Source organism: Falco biarmicus, chromosome 13, assembly GCF_023638135.1.
Source record: "Falco biarmicus isolate bFalBia1 chromosome 13, bFalBia1.pri, whole genome shotgun sequence".
Lineage (NCBI taxonomy): Eukaryota > Metazoa > Chordata > Aves > Falconiformes > Falconidae > Falco > Falco biarmicus.
In genome coordinates, this window is record NC_079300.1 from 10,389,125 (window position 1) to 10,414,740 (window position 25,616).

The 25,616-nt window shown below is 43.2% G+C and overlaps 1 protein-coding gene across 6 annotated transcripts in view; it reads right to left on the reverse strand.

Moving 5' to 3' along the window:
- The window catches only part of MCF2L2 (MCF.2 cell line derived transforming sequence-like 2), a 181,064-nt gene that overhangs the window by 39,075 nt on the left and 116,373 nt on the right, over positions 1 to 25,616 (reverse strand). For all 6 annotated transcript variants that reach the window (XM_056358580.1, XM_056358583.1, XM_056358579.1 and 3 more), the window contains exons 16-18: positions 3,496 to 3,562; positions 2,230 to 2,345; positions 860 to 929 (exon numbers count right to left, since the gene is read on the reverse strand). In XM_056358580.1, coding sequence (XP_056214555.1) covers positions 860 to 929; positions 2,230 to 2,345; positions 3,496 to 3,562 — 253 coding nt within the window. The remainder of the gene's footprint in view (positions 1 to 859; positions 930 to 2,229; positions 2,346 to 3,495; positions 3,563 to 25,616) is intronic.

Here is a 25,616-nt window from a genome sequence, read left to right on the forward strand (position 1 = left end):
TTTTTTCATATTAGTAGGGTCTCTGAATGAGTTTTATATAAACAAGCACCTTTTGTTATGTTACAGGAAACCAAACTAACAGTCGTGCTACCTGGAGCGGTGGGAAGGACACAACGGAAGCTCTCGGAGGGAGCTGCAGCAGTTAGGCACTGAAAGTCACAGGAAGAGAAGACACAGACACATGCATCTGACCAAAGCCTGTTGGCTTCAGGCTTTCTCAGAAACTGAGCTCACTCTACTCTTAAACAGCTAACCCTCCCCACTTCATAAGAGAGGGGAGAATCCTACATGGTTGTTGAATTATGTGAACGAGTAAAGGAATCAGCCTCACAGAGTCTTAGGGAGCTGGTGGGGTTTCACCACACAAGCAAGGTGGTAGACTCTGCTGGACCAGTTCCAGGTGTCCTAAGTCCAAGTGTCCTGAACGGCGCAGAGGAAAGACAGGTAAGACAAGGCAGGAACAGGATGTACTGTCTGCGCTCAGAGCAATCTGCTGTGATACCATTCTCTGCTTATTTACAGTAGGGTGGTGTCTGGGCTACACCAGATTGCTGGTATAGATTTGTCTGATATGAAAAGCACGTTAAACATTTGGATCACTGATTCTTCTTTTTGTTTTTAACCAGGGCTTGAAATACATTGGTAAAACACCAGTAACAGATCTCTTCCTGTCAGTAAAACAGGTAAAGGTTCAGATTTCAGAATACACACTTGTTAACTGTGGCTCAAATTGGGAATATCTGCTTATGTGAGTTTCCCCTCATTCACAAAAGCAGAGTGAAAGGATAGGAGTAAATCTGTAAGTACTGTAGGATAAAACCACAGATATTCATACAAACCTGCAAGAGGATTTACTTACTCTTTTCAAAAAGCATCGGGCAAGAAGCTCAGGGTTTTCAATGCAATTTTCTATTTCCTTAAGGAAAATCCTAAGAGGGAGAAAGGAAAGCAAACAGTAATATAACATCCCACTTGCACTGTGTGCCAGCTTCTGCGTGCATCCAGCTAAAAGACTACATTTTTGTAGTAAAAGGATTCAGTGGGGAAAGTAACAATTCTGACACAAATAAATATATATCTTTTAGAAAAATGGAAGGTGGTTTACAGCTGATTGCCTGAGTCACCAATATTATCAAGTTTTCATCTGCTCACAAGCATCTGATACATCTGGCTCCTTTGGATGTTAAGATTTGTTTCCAATATGTAGCCCAAACACCTGCTTCCCATTTGGTTATGAGGATTTTTCAGAACTGCTAGAAAAGACAGAAAAGCTCTGTCAGATGCAGTTGCTTAATCAGCAAGCAGTACAAATATGGGATATAGTCCAAAGGCTTCTGCAGTGGCAGTCAATCCACTAAGCCTTTAGGGAAAGAAAGACCAGGCTTTTAAAGTGAGGGGAATGTCATTCTCCAAATGGAAGACATGTTCTTTCAAAATAATATGTAAACAGGAAAATAATTTTTTCTACTATGTATCAACTAATCTGGCATAATATTTAAACTTTCAAGAGAGGGATTTTTTGATTTATTTTGTTCAACTGTTTGTTACAACTTACAGGCAATTATTATCCAAAAGAATTCCTAAATTCTCACTTTGGTTACAGCCAGTTTTACTTAATCAAGGCTAGGAAAAGCAGGAAATTTACAGTAGCAGCCCTAAGCTTTTGTTTTGAAAAAGGATCGAAAAGAGGTTCATCTTGTTCATAACTGGTGTGCTGCAGTTAAGCACTAGATCCCCTTGTCCACAGCATGAACAAGGCTTCTGGAAAGGTTTATGATCATGTGAAGAATAAAATCCCTTAAGAAATATGCTATCAAATCTATCATGTCTTCTGATGTGATAACAAAAATATAGGACAAATAAACTGAACACTAAGAAAATATCCTCACAGAGTTTTACCAGAGAATGAACATCAGGATTTTGTCCTGTGACATCTACCAGTGTACCAAGAGAGGTAGTAAAATGCCATGAGGGACGTTCAGAATGGATAATGCCAGGGGAAGTCACTAGTAAATGCACAAAAGGGTATAAACTTTCACAAAAAAAAGATGAAATAGATGATCTCGGAAGTGTTCTCCACACATGGGTTTTATAGGACACACACAGAGGCAAAGTGAGGATGACTTTTCCTGCCTGCAAATGTGTGAATATGACAAAGCACCCCACACAAAGGGAGTAGAAATGACAGCAGCACTTGAGGGCACAGGACAACCACCAGTTCCCACATGCCTGTTGTGGAATTCGTAGATTTCTGGGAGGTTCCCAAAAAGAATTTCCTTCTTATTCTGAAGTGCAGATGGAATCAGATGTACTAAATTGGGATTGTCCATTTCTGAAGCATACCCCTGCAGAAAAAAGTGGAAAATAAAACCAACCTGTTTTTACCAGGGAATTAGTACTGTGTCCGAGATACTGAAAAGCCCCAAAGCCCATGTGCTTTTTGTTCTCAACAGAGTATACAAAGGCTTCTCCTACGCCTGCTTCTTTGTTGCTCCCATTACTTTCTGATGCTTCTGATTTTCCCCAGAGCTTTTACCCCTGATAGTTGCGCAAACATATTTTTAACCACAAATGGACAGATTACTGGGTCAACGAAAAAGATGAAATTATATCCCTAGGATTCAAAAGCCATTTTGGTCACGTAGGGATGGAAACTGCTAAAGTTGATAGACACATATCTTTCTGCTATGCAGCTTCATTGCAAAGGGGTTAGTTTGGGTTTATTTGTTGAACAGTAGTATTTGGCTTGATTATTTAGTTGTTTCTTGTAGAAACTGGATTATGTTTATTCAATAAAAACTTCAAGAGAACATTCTGAGCGCAGATTTTATACTCAAGTCATGTATCAATTACCAGAGCCATAACTCCCACAGATCAAATCCAATAAAGAAGCAACCACGCGGCTGTGAAAAGAAAATACTCAGTCCTTCAAGTCCCACCCAAATACAAGAATGATTGAGCCCTACTCAGCCTCCGCCCTCCCACAGACTCCACACACACTGAGTATCCTGGTATCCTATGAGTTTCCAAAGGTCAAGAGTTACATTTGCAGGGTGAGCTGTTCTTTTCTGTGTTTGGACACTGCATGGGACAATAAACAAGAGGCGGAAGGGGGCCTTCGTTTTTCTTAATGATTTTCCAAACCTACATTCCCAAAAAATTTAGTGTCTGGCCCCACAGAAATCAAGGGTGATGTTTCTGAGGCCTGTTGGTGAAATTTTGAAAAGGCACCTTATTGACTAGTGCTCTGTCCGTAACTTTGAGAACCATGCAACTTTTATGATGCTGTGGGGTGGGCTCAGGAAAGGTGACTCTTTCTTTAAGCCCTGAGGAAAGACGTTCAAAACAACCTTCTCATTTCCCATCTCCAAGGCTGAGCTATCTTGCTACCAGAGACATAAGGTGGGGGGTGAGAGTTCAGCCCATGAAGGATGTGCATCTGCAGTGATAACTTAGAGGTTAAACACCAGAAGTCATTTCAGAAGATTTTCTTACCTCTATTATACTTTGAAGCTCTTCTACATAAACCCGTTCTGTTTCTATCAGCTCATTGATTATGTGGCTAAAAGACAAGAAAGGTGGAGAGTTATAATGTTTACTAACAGTTCAACGAAGCACACATGAAAGAAAAATGGTATTCCTTGCACGTTCCTGTTTACGCCTCTGACTACACACACAAAACCCAAACCTCTGAAGGTCATTTCTCCATACTTCAATATTGTGCTTTGTTGATAAGCTTGAAAGTCCTAAACATGCCTTGGACTATTATTTTTTCAGCCCATTTTGAACTTCATCTTGGTCGCTTCTGCCATTCTTATACATACAAATCTGAATAAAAAGATTTAAAATGCCCCAGGTGGTTTTCTCTTCTAATAATAACTAACAATACTCAGTAAAAAGGGATTACATTTCCCAAGGCTGTGTTACATTTCTGTTTCGCTTTCTTCTATAAAATAAACAAAATTGGTGGAGCCTCTCTTTACTATGTTGCAAAAACAGGAAACAGAATGATGTCAGAGGTCTGAAAACATGAAAGTAATTTAGAATAAAATACTTATACTATGTTTTGGACATTTCATTTCTAATATTAGTTTAATGCTCCTAGGTAACTTGAGGACATATATTGAAGATAATTGATTTATTTCACAGAAACATGAATGTAACCAATTCACTTTTGGAAAAATAAATAATTAGACTTTAAAATAAAATTGCATGAAATCCCTCAACTTTTTTATGTGTTAATTGTCTCATATTCTCAAGAGAACGTTGTCTTTAATATTCTTATGAACAAAACTTTCAGGGTAGCTCTTCTAGAAGTTTGAGCATTTTCTTCAAGTAGAAAGGGACTAACGCCTAGTATCCCTTTCCTGCTCCATGCTCCACAGGAGTCTGTAACCACACAGCTACATCAAGCCAAAACACATCACCATGGGATGCTAGGGAGCAATGTCTAGAGGAATGGGCTATGGTCAGCCATCAGCAGCACACAACATGAGCCTAGTAAAGTTTAGGCAACTACTGGCGTCAATACCAGCATGTGCATTTGTCCAGTATCTCCCTGTACATACATTAGGGTAAGGATGGAATTAGTAATGGCCAGAAAGAAGAAAAGTATCTTGTGCTTGGAGACCCCTCTACCTCATGGGGTACCTGCCACTTTATACATACAATCAATACTATCAATCCCAGGTTTTCTGCTGGAAATGTACTAGTTTAGCACACTACTGCCGAAGACACCATGGTGTGCCTGGAGGGTAGCCTCCAGAGTACATGCTACAGAAACCCTGTTTTTTGGCAAGAACACAGATCTCTGGTATTACGGTAAAAAGCTCTCCAAGAGGTTGGTGGAGATAGAAATCTGCTCCTCTGCTGCCAGAAGCTTGAAGCATTTCTAGGCTGCTTTCTAGAGGAAAATACAAAGACTGCAAGGTCACTTCTATCACACCTGCTCAGAGTTTGCCATATTTATGTCTGGTTACCTGTTTTTTATCTATCACACAAGTCATGTCATCAGCCAGACCCCATTAGCCCTTTACGTCATGAACCACGTTTATACTGTTGCATCCACTGTAAGGGGATTTTGTCATTCTCTTCATTTTTTAAGATGTCCTTTCTGAGATTAATAAATCAATCCTGCTTCTGATAAAGCCTTCTTTAAATGGTTCAGACAGGCATTTGAAAGTAAAATACATCTCGGGCAGCTTGAAATGCAAAAGCACTGACTAAAACCTTACCAGGTTACTAAAATAATTCATTGATTTGCTTCAGGTTTACCCAGTCTTTTTCAAGGCAATATGGTTTTGCAGGCTAGGTGGGGACCAGTTACACTGGCTATTACTGCTTTATGGACACTGCTTGAGAAACATTATAAAAACTGAAAAAACTAGACTTTACCTTCAACTGACACATAACATTTCAAATTTTGTTGTAAAATAACTAGGATTTCATAGGTACCTTGCCACAATGCCTTAAGTAAAAACAAAATTGCAGAGTGTTTACCACAAGGTAGGGAACTGGGTCAGGGCTGCACCCTGCACACTCTGGGAGCCCTGACTCCAATTAGTTAACCTCCACATTGATCTCAAATTGAGATATTTATGCACAGGAAAGCCACACCTAGCAACGGGGAAAAAAATCTTATCGCCCTTCATGACCCAGCAATACTATTGAACAAACACAAGTGCAAAGTGATTCTGTAGTACTTTGCATGACCTGATAAAGCCACATCATGTTGGACTCTAACCCATGGCAGAACTCTGCCCACATTCCCCAGAATTTGCACACCTTTGAGCTGGAAAATGTGTTTGGGATATGCTGAAAGTACTAGATTACTCCTCATGATATAGCTATATATACTACTTTAATGCACCTTCATGGGAATTGCACAATGGCCTAAGGGGCCATTTGTCCCCAAAATTATTTTACAAATATTAGCACTTGTTTTTACAGTTGACTGAAATAGATAAAACTTTCATGGTTAAATACACTTTTCCTTTTAACAGCTGTTGAAGTTACTGCACAGACCAGATGTAAAGGGAGACAAGCAGATTGCTACTGTTTTAGCATCACTACCACTTGCAGTGCTAAAGAAATCATGAGGACAATTAACAACTTGTTTCTGGAGTAAAAAACTTAGGTTGGCTATCAAAGCGAACTATCATACCTCATCAAGCTCAGGCCACTAACGGTTATCAAGCTACAACACAAGCTCTAGTGGCAGAAACTTGCTGAATCAGACAGATGTTTGGTGGTCACTATCTACTTCAAACTAAGGAGCTGAAATTACATATGTCTGGTTACCAGCTTCCACAGAGAAAATTGGAGATTCAGTTGTCCAGGTAGGCAGCTAATAGTAGATACAATAAAACAGACACAGGCAAGTATAATTTCCTATGCAAACCTTGTATTTGCATTGGGATGATGGTGTGGCCATAGAAACTGTGCATATGTCCTACTTGTGCACACAGCTATGGTCTTTGCACTGGTACACAGAAATATTTCAACTTTGAGCACTCTTCAGAGCCAAAGGATGGTTATATTCTAGGTTCCCATGGTAGACCCAAGAACTACTGCTCTGCACTTATTTAATGAATTGGAGAACAGGTTTGACACTGTTTGAAAGAGCTGTTCCATCAGTTAGAAGTTTTGAAATATAATTTTTAACTTCAACTCTAACCCATAATTATTTTAAGGAAACCTCAAATTATGTTTATTATTTCTGTTCTCCAGATACAGAAGACTTAAAATTTAATGTTGTGGCAATTGGAACCTCACGAGGTTTATTTAATGCTCATGGTTCATATTTCCAAAGAGATTCTGCATTGTTTAAAAAAACAATTTAACAGAGCAGATATGACAAAGTCATCAGAGAAACTTTATGCTTTTCAGTTTTAAATTAATCTTTAAATTAGCCTTACTGTTGAAAGATGTTTATTTACCTGCAAACAAGATATAGATCTTCCAGTTGTTATTTAGTCTGTTACCTAACAGATTACATCAGGACCGACTTCGAAGCAAACCCAATACTTAGTTGACAATTATACCTGAAAAGTAAATAATTTGTCCATAGGTTTCCTAGTAACTGTCATAAACAAACAACAGTCGGTGCCTGTCAAAAGCACAACTCACAGTAATTCAGTAAGTAGAACAGAGGCCTTTAAGGTATTTTACTATCCAGCTTTCTACTAAAGATGAAGCAAAAATGAATTATTTTAATCTTTTCTGAATCCTAGTTTAACATAGAGCACCAGCTCTTGAATCCCCATTGTAAGAAATCTGTTTATTGATTTACTAATTCTGGTTTTGTTTGGAAACATTGCCTATTCAGGGCATTAAAAAAAAATCACGTATGAGGAATGTTTTATTAGAGGAAGTTTGGTAGAACTCCTAAGATACTGCCACTGTACTTACGGGATTGTCATAAAATCTAACACGATTCTCTAAGACTATTTGATTTTATTATTTAACTTAATTGTATATGCAGATTTATATTAAAAGTAAATGCTTTGGCTTTATAAATGTTATGAAGAATTTGTCTAACACTTTCACTTCTTGTAAGGGTGATATTAGCCATTTTATCATCTCAGTTTCAATGACAATGAAACTGAGACAGAATAATGATAATATTCCTTCAGCTCCTGGTTAGAGTTCAAGAGCTTCATATCTCTGAACCGTGAGTCTGTACATAAAGGGTAATCATTTTCCAATACCTACCCTCAGTGAGATAGCAGGATTTGCTGCCCAAGTAAGACTTTCACTACTCAGTTTTTCTGGTGGGTTTGTTGTTTTTTGTTTGTTTGTTTTTAACTGTAGTCTTTTCCCAACCACAAATTTTGTCCACATGAAAAAAGAGAAATACGACCCAACATCCAGCATTCTGTCGGACTCAGCACACATGCTTTAGAGGTATTTCTACACCTGCCTCTCAGTTCCCAGGACCAAGTACATCTCTGAGATTTCCTACTTGTAACATAGGAGCTTTATGCTGAAGATTCCCACTGTCCCCAAGCAGAATACCTCTCTCTCATGCTTCTGCAAAAAGCTGGTGGGTGCAAATTCTATTTCCAAGGCTGCCTGGTTGAAATGATGATATGAACATGATATAATCCATCCATCTATCTGTGCCCATCCTACAGTTTCCCGATGTTATTTCACACGATTACAACACTATTCTTCTGAAAGTGTTATTCTGTATTTCTTTCTTTAACAGGGCTGGTGCTACAGCTGCCACCAGGAACGCTCAGCACAAACCCATCAGAAACGAGCCTTCCTTAGCTCCAGTGCTCCCAGAGTAACTTACCTGAATTGCTCTCTAAATAATAACCAGAGTAGGAAAATCTCAAACACTAAAGGTTGTTCACATAAATCGTTATCTTGTCAAACTGTTAACAATATAAAGCTGTGCACTTGGTCAAGGGCCTTCCACAGGCCTTAGAATTGGACTGACAAAGATGCAATTTAAGAACAGTAAATTAAAGAACTACATAAGTATGTCTTGCTGCTGCAGAAGAAAGCATTGAGAGAGTATAAAGGAGATACTTTTACACTCACTGTGTGAGCATGCGAGGCTGGTAAATGATGAAGTAGAGAGCTCACTATATGGCACAAGGGACTTAATGGCATTTGAGGTACTCTTACAGCCTAGAAAACTGGTAATGACATAATCAGATTTACACCAAGCCATGAGTGGTGAAATGTGAAATGTTTATCTGTTCCAGGATGTCACAGAATCGTTGAATTGTTTAGGTTGGAAAACACCTTTGAGATCATCGAGTCCAACCATTAACCTGGCACTGCCAAGTCCACCACGAAACCATGTCCCTCAGTGACACATCCACTTGTCTTTTAAATACTTCCAGGGATGGTGACTCAACCACCTCCCTGGGCAGCTTGTTCCAATGCTCGACAACCCTTTTGGTGAAGAATTTTTTCCTAATATCCAATATAAACCTCCCCTGGTGTAACTTGAGGCTGTTTCCTTTTGTCCTATTGCTTGTTACTTGGGAGAAGAGACCGACCCCCACCAGCCTACAACCTCCCTTCAGGTAGTTGTAGAGAGCGATAAGGTCTCCCCTGAGCCTCCTTTTCCCCAGGCTAAACCACCCCAGTTCCTCAGCTGCTCCTTGTAACACTTGTGCTCTAGACCTCCACCAGCTCCGTTGCCCTTTGGACACGCTCCAGCACCTCAGTGTCCTTCTTGTCGTGAGGGGCCCAAAACTGAACACAGGGTTCAAGGTGCAGCCCCACCAGTGCCCGGTACAGGGGGACGGTCACTGCCCTGGTCCTGCTGGCCACACTGTTTCTGATACAAGCCGGGACGCTGTTGGCCTCCTTGGCCACCTGGGCACACTGCTGGCTCACGTTCAGCCGGCTGTTGACCAGCACCCCCAGGTCCTTTCCCACCAGGCAGCTTCCCAGCCACTCTGCCCCCAGCCCGCAGCGCTGCGTGGGGTTGGTGTGACCCAAGCGCAGGACCTGACACCTCACACAGGTGGCCTTGGCCCATCGATCCAGCCTGTCCAGACCCCTCTGCAGAGCCTTCCTGCCCTGCAGCAGATCAACGCTCCCACCCAGCCTGGTGTCGTCTGCAACCTTACTGAGGGTGCACTCGATCCCCTCGCCCAGATCGCCGATAAAGACATTAAACAGAACTGGCCCCAGTACTGAGCCCTGGAGAACTCCACCTGTGACCAGCCACCAACTGGATGTAACACCATTCACCATCACTCTCTGGGCTCGGCCATCCAGCCAGTTTTTTACCCAGCAGAAAGTACACCCGTCCGAGCCACGAGCAGCCAGTTCCTCCAGGAGAATGCTGTGGGAAATGGTGTCAAAGGCTCTACTGAAGTCCAGGAAGACAACATCCACAGCCCTCCCCTCATCCACGAAGCAGGTCACCTTGCCACAGAAGGAGATCAGGTTAGTCAAGCAGGACCTGCCCTTCATAAACCTGTGGTGACTGGGTCTGACCACCTGGCTGTCCTGTACATGCCACATGACGGCACTCACGATGATCTGCTCCATAACCTTCCCCAGCACCGAGGTCAGACTGACAGGCCCGTAGCTCTCGTAGTTCTCCAGATCCTCCTTCCAGCCCTTCTTGCACACGGGCACAGCCTGCTCCTGTGCCTTTAAGATTTCCTTCCTGAAGAACGTCCAGCCTTCCAGGACTCCTCTGCCCTCCAGGACTGTCTCCCAAGGGGCTCTGTCAAACAGCCTCCTAAACTGGTCAAAGTCTGCATTCCAGACGTCCAAGGTAGCAGTTGTGCTGATCCCACTCCTTCCTTCTCCAGGAACTGGGAACTGTACGATTTTGTGACCACTACGCCCAAGACGGCCTCCAACCACCACATCACCCCCAAGTCCTTCTCTGTTCACAAACAACAGAGCCAGTGGGCACCTTCCCTAGCCGGCTCCCTCACCGGCTGGGTCAGGAAGTTCTTCCACACACTCCAGGAACCTCCTGGACTGTTTCCTCCCTGCTGTATTGTGTTTCCAGCAGACATGTGGTACGTTGACAACAAGGGCTAGCGATTCTGAGACTTCTCCCAGCTGCTTACAGGATATTTTGTCTGCTTTTCATCCTGGTTGGGTGGCCTATAACAGACTCACACCATGCTATCTGCCTTGTTGGCCTTCCCCCTGATTCTTACCCATAAACACTCAACCCTATCGTCACCATCATTAAGCTCTAGACAATCGAACACTCCCTAACGTACAGGGCTACCCCACCGCCTCTCCTTCCTTGCCTATCCCTTCTGAGGAGTTTACAGCCATCCACTGCAGCACTCCGGTGCTGTGAGTCATCCCGCCATGCTTCTGTGATGGCAGCTACATCACCGTTTTCCTGCTGCACGACGGCTTCCAGCGCCTCCTGTTTGCTGCCCGTGCTGTGCGTACTGGTGTGGTTGGGTTATTAATCCCGGCACCTTTTTGGTGGGGAGAAGCCTTAATTCCTACCTGACCATTCTCAGGCACTTTCTAACACATCAGTAACCCCCGTGTCCACTGCTGTATGGATCTCCACCTGAGACAGCAGACCGAAGGACCTCGCTAGCACACCATCCCTCAAACACCGGCGTGCTGCCCCCAGGCTCATCTCTAGCAAGCCTGGTTTTATTCCTTTCCCCCTTCAAATCTAGTTTAAAGCTCTTTCAATGAGCTCTGCTAACTCCTGTGCAAAGATCCTTTTCCCCCTTTGAGACGGGTGTACGCCGCCTGCTGCCAGCAGGCCTGTGGTGAACCAATCCACGATCATAAAACGCAAAATTCTGCTGGTGACACCAGGCTCGGGGCCAGGTATCGATCTGTCGGCTCCTCCTGTGTCTTCCCCCCATCGCTCCCTGCAGCTGAAGGGGCAGAGGAGAACACTGCTTGTGCTCCCGATCCCTTAACCAGCTGTCCCAAGGTCCTGGAGTCTCTCTGGATTGCCCTTGGACTTCTTGCTGCAAATTCATCGCTTCTGCCTGAAAAACCGGTAATGGATATAACCTGAGGGCCGCACCAGGGCAGGAAGCTTTCTCTTCTCACCTTGAAGCCGGGCCCCAGGGAGGCCGCAGGCTCCGCTGAGAGGTGGGTCCAGTCTGCACGTGGGGCCTTCTGCTCCCCTCGGGAGGAGCCTCCTGCAGCGATGGCCTTGTGACGCCGGGCACAGGCTGGCTTAGCCAGGGCGGCACCTCCATGCTGGATGGACTTTGGTTCCAGTGGCAGCGCCTCACACACGCTGTGCCCGGACGCCGGGGCAGGTGGGGCAGTCCCAGAGGAGACGCGCCTGCTGCGCCGGGCAGGGGCTCGTCGCCATCGCCCCCCGCTCCGCCAGCCGCTGCGTTCAGCCGGGCGGGGAGAGGGCAGGGAACCCCCGTGTCTGCGTCCTGTCCGCCTGCGGGGCCTGTCCCAGGGAAGGTAGGGAGCCATCCCAGGTGCCTCTCGACCTCTTGCTCTCCCTGCTGTCCTCAGCCTACCCAGCTCCCACCGGAGCTCGGTCCCTAAGCCAAGGTGCTCCCCTCTCCCCGGGCGCTCCCACCGCCCGCTCCCCGCTGCCGGCCCAGCACCGGGGCGGCTGCGTGTTCCCGCCGGGCTCTGCCTGGGCAGCCGCCTCTGGCACGGTGGGCACAGCGCTTGGTGGGCACCATTGCTGCCTGGTGGGCACCATTGCTGCCTGGTGGAGCTGGCAGGGCTCCAGCGCCCTCCGTGCGCAAATGGCCACGCCAGGCCCTGTTTGCCCACCCTGTTGGTGGCTCCTGGTTGCTCACACTCCCCGGGGCTTCTCTTATGGTTTGGCCACCATTGCTGCTGGCCCCGAGCAGGTCCCATCAGCTGCTGTCACAGGAGCTGCCAGCTCCTGGTGGCTCGCTCCGCTCCCCTGAGGCTCCCCCAGCCTGGGAAGCCCCTACGTGCCATGCTGGAGCGCTCGGCTGCCGACCCCGCTGGCACCAGAGCCACTCGCCTTGGTGACTGTCACAGGGCAGCGAGGGTAACTCAACATGCACCTGCTGTGAGTATCATGTTTAAGGAAAATATGATGCGGCCATTGACAAGGCTATTGTCACAGGCAGTTCTTCCAGCTCCCCTTTTCCCTTGTGTGGTCTTAACAAGCATGACCAGGTTAAAAGTAATTTCTGGTAACCAGCTGCTTTGTAAGTCCTCTTTACATTTGAATGCTTCCTAAGAACTTCTTTACATTAAGGACATTGTACTGTTGATAAGAAATTAAGACAAATGTAGCACCTATTGTCTTTCTAACTGCTAAGAGGAAAGTACAGCCACCAGGGTTCACCCTAACATCCTGCCAGTAACATCAGAAATTAAACAAAAGTTGAAAGATTGAAGGAATGAAAAAGCATATTAGAAAAATTAAGAATATAAGCTAATCAATGGCAGATGAGAGATATGGGCCCTTACTGTATTCGAAGTTTCAAACATAACTCACAGTTCCTTCAGTCTTTCTTTTTTTCTGTGTCCATGTCCAAACCACATAGCATAGTTTCATGCAGATTTCTACCAGCTTCCCAGGGCTTCGCTAGCCTCCACACTGCTCGCTCACCTAAATCAGCAGGCTGTTCCCTTGGAGGCAGCAGCAGACACAGCACTGATGTATCTGCCATCCTACCTGCTCTTGTATTTGCTTTCCCCTTCACAGAGCAGCATGAAAACGGGAGATGGAGCCAGGAGGGACCACTTGAAATCTTGCCCTTGGTGCTAAGGGACTGTTCGTGGTTTGGCCAGTAAGTATGAGAACTTGCACCCTATAAATGGGCCCGTTGCAGCTGGCTGTGTCTGACAGGATTTGGAGGTAATTTCAGAATAGAAGCAGCTTGCAGCCTCGACTTTGGACTCAGCATTGTAATTACAGGAAGGACTCGAACACTCCCCTTAATGACTGGGAAGTAGAGAAAAAAAAAGGTGTAACTGGGATGTGTGAGTAAAGGGGGGAGATCTTCCACATTCCATTGTTCCTCATTTCGGAGACATTTTACAAGAATATGAGGTTTGGATGGCAACAGTCCAAAGACAACAAAACTCTGAGTTGGCTGAACTTTATGAGCAGCTCTCACAAGGACAGGTCTTCATAAGAATCATTCCCAAGTAAGCAGGCCATCTCAGCACAGATGGTGAAGGATAAGACATGCGACCTGAAGGTCTAAGGTTTCCATGGAGCTTGAGAAATCCCTAAGGTCCTATCTGTAGGCATCCTTGTTACCAGTAAACCTTAGTTCCACTGGAGTATACTTGCTCCTTTCACAAAGAAACAGACTCCCCAGATTAGAAGAACTCCAAAGTGGAATATTCTGGTCCCAGTAATACCTGACCCACGAGCTTTCCTGGTGTGGAAACAGTGATGTGAAACACTGCTCGGGAAAGCAAGGCCAGCTTCCCCTCTGCAGAGGGAGTTTACTGTGTGTCCTAGCCGAGAGGGCTCAGCCACCACTAACCTGGCACGGCACCCTGTATGGCTGGGCCTTTGCTACTACCATAACTTGGCAGAATTAGGACGTGGCTGTGGCAGGGAGAGAACGCACACAGGCCCACTGATGCGTTGTTGTCAGATGTTCCTCCAGCAAAGGAAACTTCTTGTTATGGGAAACAGTTACAACTAGCTCACATTTCTGTGAATTCTTGATCTGGGTTTTTAATGAAACATCATGGCCTTGATTACACTAAGACCACATTTCCCGCAGGTATGAGTTCACAACAGTTTCCTTTGGGCAGATTATTCTTGCTTTGGCAGCCTTGACATCCTGTGGCCCTGCAGCACTACTAAGGTCTCACACATTGAGCCAGTTTCCAACACTCCTAGCTTTGAGAGGCACTGCAGTACCAGCACAAGAAGTATGATAAGAAAGGCAAAAGTAATAGGAAAACTTTCTACTTTGTCGTTAGTGCTCTCTCTGACCTCTGGCCAAGTTAGTCATGCCATGCTAAAGTGAAAAAAAAAAAAAAAAATCATTGCATAAAGTATTGTCTCCAACAAGGGTAAGAATACAGGGGCTGCAAAGGACAGCAAAGCATCAGGAAGAGACTTGGTTTTAGCCAAGGTCATAATCAAAACCTTGAAACCAAGGTAAATGCTGGTATTAATTAGCACTTCTAGTGGTGCATTTCTCTTGTCACTGCCTGTGCTGACAGACCAAATGTAGCTATTGATACTGCTTTGGACTGTGCAAATAGCAACTAGCAATGTTGTTAACCAAGTATAAACTAATGCTGCACTGCATTGACTTGTTGCAACAAAACTTTGCCAACAGGTATTTATATGAGCTGGCTTCTTCTGGTAACTGTAGAAATAATATCTAGAGACTACCGCAACCTATTATTATCTCCTCTGGCTAAACCTCAATGGCTTTTTGCTCATACAGTTATTATTTGTTCATCCTGCTCAGATGGTAACATAAAACTACTTCAGGATTTTTGTTTCCGTAGCTGTGTTTCTTTTCTAACAAACTCACTGGCTCACTTCCACTCCCAGATCTTGTTTCTGTGACAGGATTTGCTATCACAGGTGCCTGTCCTGATAAGCAGGAGTCTTTCCCCTAAAGATCAGTTAGAACCATCAAATAGAATTAAAGCTGTGAGCTCCAGTGAGCTTTTCTGGAAACAAACAAACAAACAGAAAACCTCAACAAAACCCAACAACCCACATCCATAAATAACAGCTGGTGTCCCAAAATTATTACACTGCAGAAAACCTGTCTGCATGACTGATGTGGAGCCAGCAAAGGTGGCACTTGTGCATGGGTACTCCATATCTGTCTTGCAAAACCAAAAAACGCACAGTGCCTGGAAGATGAGAAGTTAAAATTTTCAATAGCTGAAACAGCAAAATACCAGTGTGTAAGAGCAAAATACTCAGTGGAATTCATTATGTTAATAAAAATTAAAAAAACATTGCTTTTATAAATATATCTAATTTAGATAGAGATCTAGTTCAATTGAAAATAGCAGCTTTTTAATATCTGAGGCTTCAAAAACAAGAGAAAGAACCAAACAGAACTGTGTGCAGTGCAACGGATTCCTATACTTAGAATAAACATCAACATTGGATAGCGTTGGACATGAAAGAAGTGAGAGTGAAACATCTACTGACTTGCAAAAATTAGCACAGTGGTAAAGACCTTCTTGGCCTAGTACTCTGGCTAGTTTTAAGTGTTGTCAAATTTCTATTTCTGAATGTAAATCAAATATTTGTGATATTTTTTGCAATGGTATCTCCTTTGTAGATAGTAAATGGTGAAAATTTCACTGTCCCAATGGAAATAGAATCAGCAATAAATAGCACAACCAGTTTTGAATTAGAAATTGCTACAAGAAATTCTAAGACTGGCCTAACCGTAAATCTCAAAATTAACATTGTGCTATGAAATCAAAAGAAATGACAGCATGTCAACTGCTGCGTAGAGGAAAATTCCATTCCACCTACATAATGGCTTTTAAGAGGAATTTTTTTTCATTTCTCACAGTGCTAAAAGTGCCTCTTCCAGTCAAAAAGTATTCTCAGCTGAGATTGTGCAATAGCTCAAGTGAAATTTAAGTAATGAATCAGTTGCTATACTTTACCTCCTAAGGTGGAATTAAAGATAATTTTGGACGTAAGAACATTTGTTTGAATGGAACTTTCTATTTGTTAGCTGGTACAGAAAACATTTCTGATTTCTCTGACACATATTCCTTTTTTTTTTTTTTCTTCAAATGAAAGAGAGAAATGGCTTGAAAGAGCAATGACTGTTCTTAAAATGCATTTCATGGCTGCAAATGAATCCCAACTAACTAACTTCGAGAAGCATAAGGGATTTAGGTAGTATGCTCTATCTCATCTGAAAATTAGTGAAGATACTGTAATTGCCTGCCTAGGTGATCCTATTCTGCTGCAATGTCAAATGGATTTGCTCAGGTTATTATGGAAGTTCTTCTCAGCAGAAGGACTGTATCTTTGTTAGAAATATATTTCTCCAGCTAAGTCACCATTTATAATATTTTGCTGCTTCTGAAATGATCTGATCTCTTCACACATAAGGAATTGTCCCACATTAATTGTTCCCAAAACAAACGACCTTGGGGAAATATTTTTATATATCTTAATTAGTTGACCTACATTATAGGAACCAGAACATAGTTGTTAATGGAGAGGCAAATTAATTAAATCACCTACAGAGAGGAATATAAGAGTAGAGAACTAAAAGTCAAGCAAGAGTTATTTCTCATCTCAGCTGCACATCCATACTGAAATGATGCAGCTCTGCACACAAATTTGAGCTAGCTTTAAACAATGCAGATGCTGCAGACTGGTCCTCACTTAGGCCAAAATAACATGCCAAGTAGCTGTGTAAATATTTGCCAGCTACCCATATTTGTGAATATCCATCAGGACCACCTTATGATTTTGGTCTTTTAACCTTGTAGCTATTCCTATTTGATGATACACATATATTGAGCTTTGTGATATCTCAGCATTGAGTAATCAATTAGCTAAAGCAGGTGAATAATTTATAGATCAAATCTGCTAGTAATGTAACAACTAAGTGTTAGGCCATATTTTAGTAGATCGTAGTATGTTGCTAGAAGATTGTTATCCATACAAGCTACTACACACACGTTTGTAAAATATCTGCATGGAACTGAGACATTGCAGGTTACCAGGCTGCTCCCATATTGCGGAGACTTTCATGTAATTCCTTAGCATTGTTTGCTTGCTTGAGATTGTCAGTAATTACATATAGGCCACAGAATTAACTGAATTACTCAAATTTCACTATTCTTCCTTAGAAATATTATCCAATCAAAAGCAAACCTTCTGATTTCTTAGGGGCAGGCAGATTAGTACAGCTGGATCTTCATTTACTACAGCGAAGTATATTGCATATAGGACTCACAAAAAGTGAGGACAGGGGAGAAAGAAATAATTCTTCACTACACTTGCCTAAGAACAGATTTCATCTGCTAAACTGAAATCATTATGGGCACTCAAGCTTACCAGCCAACAAAGGAAGCTCACTGCTTTTTAAAATATAAAATATAAATATATGCATATATGTATAAAACATAAATGAAGGTTATAAATATGCTCTTTACCCTCTTACTTGTTTCTAGCTAGTAAGCACTAGAACATACAGTCACAGATTTAAAAGATAAGACCTCTAAAATAAAGCACTCTACACTTTGCATGTCCTATCGTTTGTTGGAAATTCACAGAGTTCCTGTGTCCTGGAAGCCATTTCCTTCCTAGAGTTTTTTCCTTAAAAATTGGAAGTAGAGTAGGTAAAAAATCTCTAGATATGCAGTAGTTTCTGACTCTTGCAAAAACTATTTAACAGCTTTTTTCTATGCTCAACCTGACTTTTAAGACAGAAACTACTTTCGGTTTACATGCAGCATACTTTTTCCACTCCTTTGTAAGTAAAATATAAAGATATCCAAATACCAGTTGACTTCACTGAGTAAGAAATCTGATAAAGGCTGACAGTGCTGTGGATTTTCCCACACAGGGTGCTAAAGCATGATATCTGAAAAAGGGCTTTTTTAATAAAAGCAAAAGTTACAGCAGTAAAACCCCAAAACTTTCAGACAAGACCAAAAAAATAAAACCCAAAAGTAGGTTGAAGGAAGCTTAATGGGAACTATTTATACTGAGAATTCATGTTGACAGCTAGAGCTCAGGCCTTAAAACATGCCCACAGCCTCTCTCCAGAGTTCTGTGTAATCTCAGGCGAGTTCCCTTGCTGAGCTGGTGTGACAGAGGTTTTAAGCACATGTGACTCTGCTCCATATAGATTCCTACACCAACCTAATCTCCTACTCCAGAGCACCTCCATTAGGTGGTGCAACTAACATCTCTCATGCCTGTGGTACTCACTCTTCCTCATCCTGTCCCTGAAAGGCCCCTCATGCTGTGCAGAGCCATTCTGGACTGGGACAGAGAAGTTAAACACGAAACTGTTGTTCACTTCATGCAAATGGCAACACATACTGCCCTGAAGGGCCCACTGCTGGAGGAGGAGGAGAGCTCCAGTGGCTTTGATTCTCATAGCAGATCTGCCTTTGATAGCTTTGTCCTGCGAGACTTTGGAAGGCCGTTTGGGTAGAATGAGGAATTAGTTTTATTATTACAATTATGGATTTTACAGACAGCCCTGAGTTTATGTTGGAGAGGGAAGACCAAAGAAGTGCATGTTGCACTTGGAAGAAAGGGGATGGGTTTGACAGATGCCTGGTTCCTGGGTGGGTTTGTATTTCAAGCACTGGAACAAGCTGCCCAGGGAATTGGTGGTGTCACCATCCCTGGAGGTATTTAAAACACACAGAGATGTGGCACTGAGGGACATGGTTTAGTGGTGGACTTGGCAGTGCCAGGTTAACAGTTGAACTCAATGATCCTAAACATCTTTTCCAACCTAAATGATTCTATGATTCCATGATTTCAGTCTGAGATACAGCCCTAAGGAAACTCCATCCTGCAAAATCTGCTTCTATTTGTAATAGGACACAGCATTGTGCCAGATCTAAAATCTACGGTCCTCCTGCCCAAGCTTTGGTAGATCTCTTGGGCATACCCTGGTTTTAAATGTCCTCAAGACTCCATATTTTGTGGGGCTTGGGGCAAATAAACCAGGTGTTAGTTACACAACAGTGGGAATGGAACAAGGAGAGAAAATCCTGACAAGCTAAACCAGAGTTTATGGGAGCAGCTGGAACACATGTTCTGTTTTAGCTACTCTCTTCTTGGCATGTTTAGATCAGTAAATTCTGAACTGCCGTGGCTGAGGAGCAAACACATCCTTTTTTTGTGGATCATGTTTTCTCCACAGCCATAATCTGGGGCAGAGGGGCAAGCAAGGATCATACCATCCACAGCTATCACACTCCACCCAGCAGTGACTGGGAATCGCAGCTCTTAGGAACACCCATATCCATTTACTAAGCCATACTTCGCACAATCCTCTCTACCATACCTCTGGAATGCAGCTTGCAGAATTTAACGATGAACTTAAAGAAAGAGGGAGAGCGACTGTAATATTCCAAACTTAGAAAGCAGCTTTAGAGAACCACAGGGCAGATTCCAGCTGGACAACCTGTTCAAAGGGCCACTTTAATAAAACCTCTCACAACTGTGGATTGCAAGAAACTGAGAGGGTATTACCCAATATTTCGGTAATAGTATTATCCCTGCTTCCTACTTTTCTCTCTAAGCAGCTGCTAATGGCCAATGTCCAAGATCGTACAATGGACCGATAGATTTCTGGGCTCATCCAGGACTGCCATTCCTCTGCTTTTTTCCCTGGAAGAATAGGAAGCTTGGTTTATCAGCCTCAGTGGCAGTTACAGGTCTTACAGAAGCCTTGCCCATGTGGGAGATGTCTAGTTTGCCACTTCGGTGTGTGGAGCTAGAATTGGGGCTGGGTGCAGTTCCAATGGTGACTGGAAGAGGTGTGAGCACACCACCCCAGGAAGAGCGATTACAGAGGCTGGAGTTCTTCATGTCCCCTACCCACGCAGTAAGTCTGGCCTGAGAGTACTAGTGAGGGAGCCAGCACAGACATACAGAACTTACGCATTTTTACCAAGAACAGCATGCTCACTGCCACGTTATTTAGCTGTAATTCAGGTCAGATGCCATAAAGGCAAGATTGTCCGTACTAGTTTGTCCAACATGGCTATTAACCAGGGAAAAGCATCTGAAGACAGGTTTGCAATAACTAGAAATTGAAGTAAAGCACCCGTGCCTTTGAGCTAGAGGCTACAGAGAAAGATCAGCAACAGTGTTTTGAATAATCTGGATAGGCACAGGAACTTTGCAGTCTGCAGAGGATCTGCTTGACAGACAAGTGATACCATATAGAACAAAATTCCTGTTTAGACCCATATGAGGAAGGAATGTTCCTGCTGGATGAAAAAAGTATGCGTATTTACTTTTCAGAAGTAAATACAGAATTCTAAACATGAGTACGTCACAAATCTTCCAAACCTGGTATTATATTGCTGGTCAATGAGCAGCTTGTTAAACACAGCAAGTAAAGTCAGTGGTGATTTACTGAACAGTGCACTCGATAAATCACTGCTCCACTGCATCACTAGCTGCACAGACTGAGTGATCTCTGACCTGCTATGTCCTGTCTGCTACTGTCCTGCAAACCACGCAATTATTTAGATCAGCCCAGTGTGGGTGCAAGTCACTGACATCCTGGTTAGGCAACATGACATGCTCTCTGCGCTGCTGTAAATGACAACGAGAAGTGCTCAGCACTTCTTCATGAGCTAACTGACATACAGAAGCTGCATGGTTTTAACTTCAGATCAGTTTAAAACCAGATTTAACCAGAACTGGTGTGAACGTGTTTGGGGAGGACAGGTATGCTTCGGTGACTCTGTCTGGAGCATTTTACACCCTGAGAGGCATGATTGCTCCTAGCTTGTTTCAGTAGTTTCTTAGCCTGGAGACTGTCACTGTCCTGCCTTTTAAAGAAAAAGTGGCACCATCTGAACTGAGGTAGTATAAAATCATACCAGTGCCTCTCCTCTGCCCTCGTCCATCAGCTTGGCAGCGATAACAGGGCTGAGTAACATCCTCTGCTCCTTGGCTTGTGCCTATGCTACCTGGGATTTCTAGGTGTCCTTCAGGCAAATACAGAAAGGCCAAGGACTGTCAACCTGCTATGTGAGAGCCAAGTGAGGTTTTTGTTGAGGGGTGATATAGCTACAGTTAGGGGAGAAACAAACACAGAGACCTTCAAGCCCACACATGCTTCTTCAGGCAGGATGCATCCAGTCCTAGGCCAACACAAAGCAGCCTTTATTTGCACATGCTGTATAGACCCTGAGATGGATCGGGGGTGGGAGAGGGCAGAACTTTTAGTAAAGTCCTGGCTAGGCATAGGAAGTGGCCATCCAACAGAGGATGCAGATTGCCCTCCACTGACTGCGCGCTTGCTGAGGTTTCCAATGCTTTTGCAGTGGAGCACACACACTCCTGTGACACACAGCAAGACAGAAGATACCTCTGATCCCAACCTCCCCATGTGCCTAAAACAAAGCAACCATCCAGTATGTGCATGTGGCCAGCTGCATTCCAGGAGCCTGCCCAGAGCCAGCAGGCAGCAGAACAACTGCACAGAAAACAAGTTGAGGAATTCCTGGAATTTCTGAAGAGTATTAAAATAACCTTAATATCCAATAGAAAGCAGGTATGAGAGACAATAGCAAAGTGGTTGCTTGTCCCTCTTTGATACTTGATTAAGTGCAAATTTTGTCAGAAAGCACGTGAATGTTGAGAGTGTTTATTTCAGCTTTTCTCTACCTCCCAGATTCTTTGGGAGCAAGGACACAAGGACTTCTCGAAGCCTCCAGAACACTCAGTAAACCACTGTACTGTAACAATATGATTATTTTTTTTCTCCTGTTCCAGTTCCCAGAAGTATTTGGATCTATAGTATGAATATGTCTTCTCTTGCTATTTTACACACATTTCTATCAGCAGGAACATCTCCCTACATGGCAGCATACACTTCACTTCAAAGATCTTCCCAACCCTTTAGGGTATAATTAGACTTGTAAGTGCTGGAGCCAATCTGCCCAACAGGGAAACTTCTCTGAAAACAAAGATTTTGTAAAGGTTGAAAGAGATGATGGCAAACAAGAAATGGCTAGTGGCTTCTTGAAATTTCTCCTGCTAACTGCTCTTTCATTAAGTCTGGTGAAAGAAAAACAGTTCTCTGTGCCCAACAATGAAGTCAACAACAGAGTTTCTCTTTTAAAATGTAGGCTTTAAGCTCTTCCCCTCTACCAGCTGAAAGTTTTCAAGAGTCCGGAAATTAGACTGGAAAGGCATGCTGTTAAGGCTCTACTGTAACACTTAATGTCTCAGCCACTCACCAAAATCACCTTATCTCAATTGTAATACAAGTCTATATCATATTACATTATATTATGTTGTGAAAATTGTTACATCTTTCATTTACATACTGTAGGGAAAGCTTTGCAGTGGATCTTACTAATGCCATACAAAAGAGGAAACTCATTCCCCCTTTTGGGGGAAAACCTTTTGGGGTTGTTCAGTCTGGAAAAGAGAAAGCTCCAGGGAGACCTTATTACAGCCTTCCAAAATATAGAGGGGGCTTACCAGAAAGAAGCATTTACCAAGGCCTGCAGTGATAGGACAAGGGGCAATAGTTTAGAACTGAAAGAGGGTTGATTTAGATTGGACATAAGGAAAAAAAATTTTATGATGAGTGTTATGAGGCACTGGAACAGGTTGCCTAGAGAAGTTGTGGATGCCCCATCATTGGAAGTGTTCAAAGTCAGGTTGGATGGGCTTTGAGCAACCTGATCTACTGAAAGGTGTCCCTGCCCAAGGTAGTGGGGGTTGGACTAGGTGATCTTTGGGTCCATTCCAACCCAAACCCTTCTATGATTCTATGATTTACCTCTGCCTCCTGTAGAAGCTCTGCATCTTTGGCCGGCAGCTAATAAAATCAGGGATCTTTGTTCCTCTCTCCTGTCATATGCAGCTCTGATGATTACAACAAGCACTTGGACACCAAAGCTTTTAGCAGAACTCCCTGAGCTAGTAGTATTTTTGACACCAGTCCACACCTAAATTTAGCAATTCCCAGACCAAACGTCAATGCAACTTTGCTGTTGCTGATTTAGAATAGGGCTCTGGCACATTATTCTCATTCTGAAAATAGCTTCTAATTCTTTACCCAGGGCAGAAGTGCTAGCCTGTTCTACCCACGCAACCTGACGATTCAGTGTTATAGTTATTCTCATGTTCAGAGTGATGCACAGACTGATTTATGAAGCTCCCAGTACTTGTTAGATCAATTAAAACTGAGGGTAGGCCTGACCCAGATATCAAGATACACTGAATTTAAAGGACGCTTAAATTTAAATTGTATCCAAATCTGCAGTTGGAACCTGTCATTTAAGGGTACAAACACCTTCAGGCATATACCCGCAGGCGGCACCTCACTCCAGGATGTGAGTTTGCAAAGTGACAGCTGGCTGCTGGTGTGCAGAAGTGATGCCAGATGCTCCACAGATTTTCTCAGCACGTAAAGCAAACTTTATGTGCATGTTCAGAGGATAAGCAATGAGTTTGGGCTGTGTACACGCCTGGAGACTATTTTGCATGTATACAGAAGTCCTCTATGCAAACATGATAGGTAGGTCCATCCCATATTAAACTTGACTCTCTCATTTGAGTCCCATAAATGATACCTCAGTCTCCAAATCCTAGAGCTGGTTATTTATGAAGTTAATTCTATCTGAATATAAGCTCTAGGAGAGCTTAAAGTCTCATTAGAATTTAATTCAGAAAGAAGGGATTATGCTGCTTATGGGACATGTCACATCTCAGTAAAAAACTACCGATGCCTTGCCATCATCCATCTTGTTATTCAGCAGTATATTCAGCAGACATGAATGAAAATTAGACACAAGTAACGCTACTGTAACTCCTGCCACTGCACACCTACCACTTCAATATACCTGGTTTTGTGCTTATAAGTGATCACAGTCAAGGCCACACTGACAACCCACTGGTAACATCAACACCATATGCAAACCCTGGGGGGTCATCTCATGAAAAGAGTTAAGCTGTGGTCAGAAAGTCCAGGAACAGTTGTCATGTGTTTTCAAAGAGAAAGCACCAACCTTGACTAACCAGGTCCCCTAGCCCTTGTTGCAAGGTGATGGACGAATCTGATCCAAAAATCAACCAGAAAATATTCCAAATTTACAGGAAATTCAGATTCATACCTGACATAACTGTTTGGATACAGTTTCTTGATCCACAAGTACGACAGAATAACTATGCACCTTTGCACACTCCCAGTCACTCCCTCCTGCCCCCCCTCCTTGCGTTTGACAGTGATGGCACACCAGCATGGACAGTCAGATAAACTGGTGAGCAAGATGAGTTGATCCAACTCACAACTAATTTCACAAAAAGAAAATAAGTCAGCTGCACAGTTGCTAGCCCTGTATAAGGGATAGAAAGGGAGAACGTGGGGTGGGTGTGGGGAAAGAGGAAGAAAGGACAGCAGCAGCAGCCCTAAATGAGCTTAGACTGATTATGAAACTGTCATCTGAACAGACTTATGAATCAGATTTCCTTTTTTAAAATGGTACCACAGAACATCTGACCAAATCAGCTCCCCATCATAACATTTGAATATATATTGCAAAATATCACAGTAATGGAGTTAACGCATATAAGATACTAAGGAGTGCATTAGTTAGGACTCCACTCCATGAACCTTTTGATGCAGTAACATCTATACAGGCTGCCTACAGCCAACTGTGTAAATTATCCAGAAAGGGTTGCCCTTCTTGTGGTTTTATTAGAAATGTCTATTTCATACTTACAGTCTGGGCTCAGGATCATGTGGTTATGAAAGACCATCAGATTTCTCATACAAGAAACATGTAATGAATACACAGAAAGATTTGAAAATGAAAACTAAAAGGCTGTCAGTTAGATTATGATATAACAAAAGCACTACGAAGGCCACCTCAAAGTAAAGGCAATGAGAGTCCAAAATCACGATTTCTGAATGGAGGGTGCTTGTTCAGCTTATCAAACAGAACTGCACTTCTAGATTTTAAAATTGCCTTTCTATTGATTAAACACCTCCTCCCCTGAATCTTAGGCCCAGGCTCTGTATACTGGACTGCACTGGACAACACAACAGTTAGGGCACACAGATGCTGTTTGATCACGCTAGTCCATCCTGTTGGAACGGATGTATGTGATGAAGAAGGCAGCAGGTGGCCCAGAGGCAAAACCCTCTGAGAGCACTGCACGGCTTGCTCAGGGCTCCACATAGACTCAAAGGCTCAGAAGTGTTAAATGACAGATCTCTGATCCCAACCTTCTTGTAAAAATACTACATTGGCGAGCAGGCTTCTGTGTTACTTACAAATGGCTTTAAGTGAATTCCCTCCTACCTTCCTCTCCCACCGGGCAAGAACAGCTAGAAGCACATCGCTCCTACCAAGAGCAGGAAACAGTAACAGCAGAGCAGCTGCTGTTAACACAAATCTGCAGGAACTGCAATTCATTCTACAGAATTGTAACATCTAGGTATTTCTCCCCCTTTTGTTGAATCTTACCTACTCATTATTTA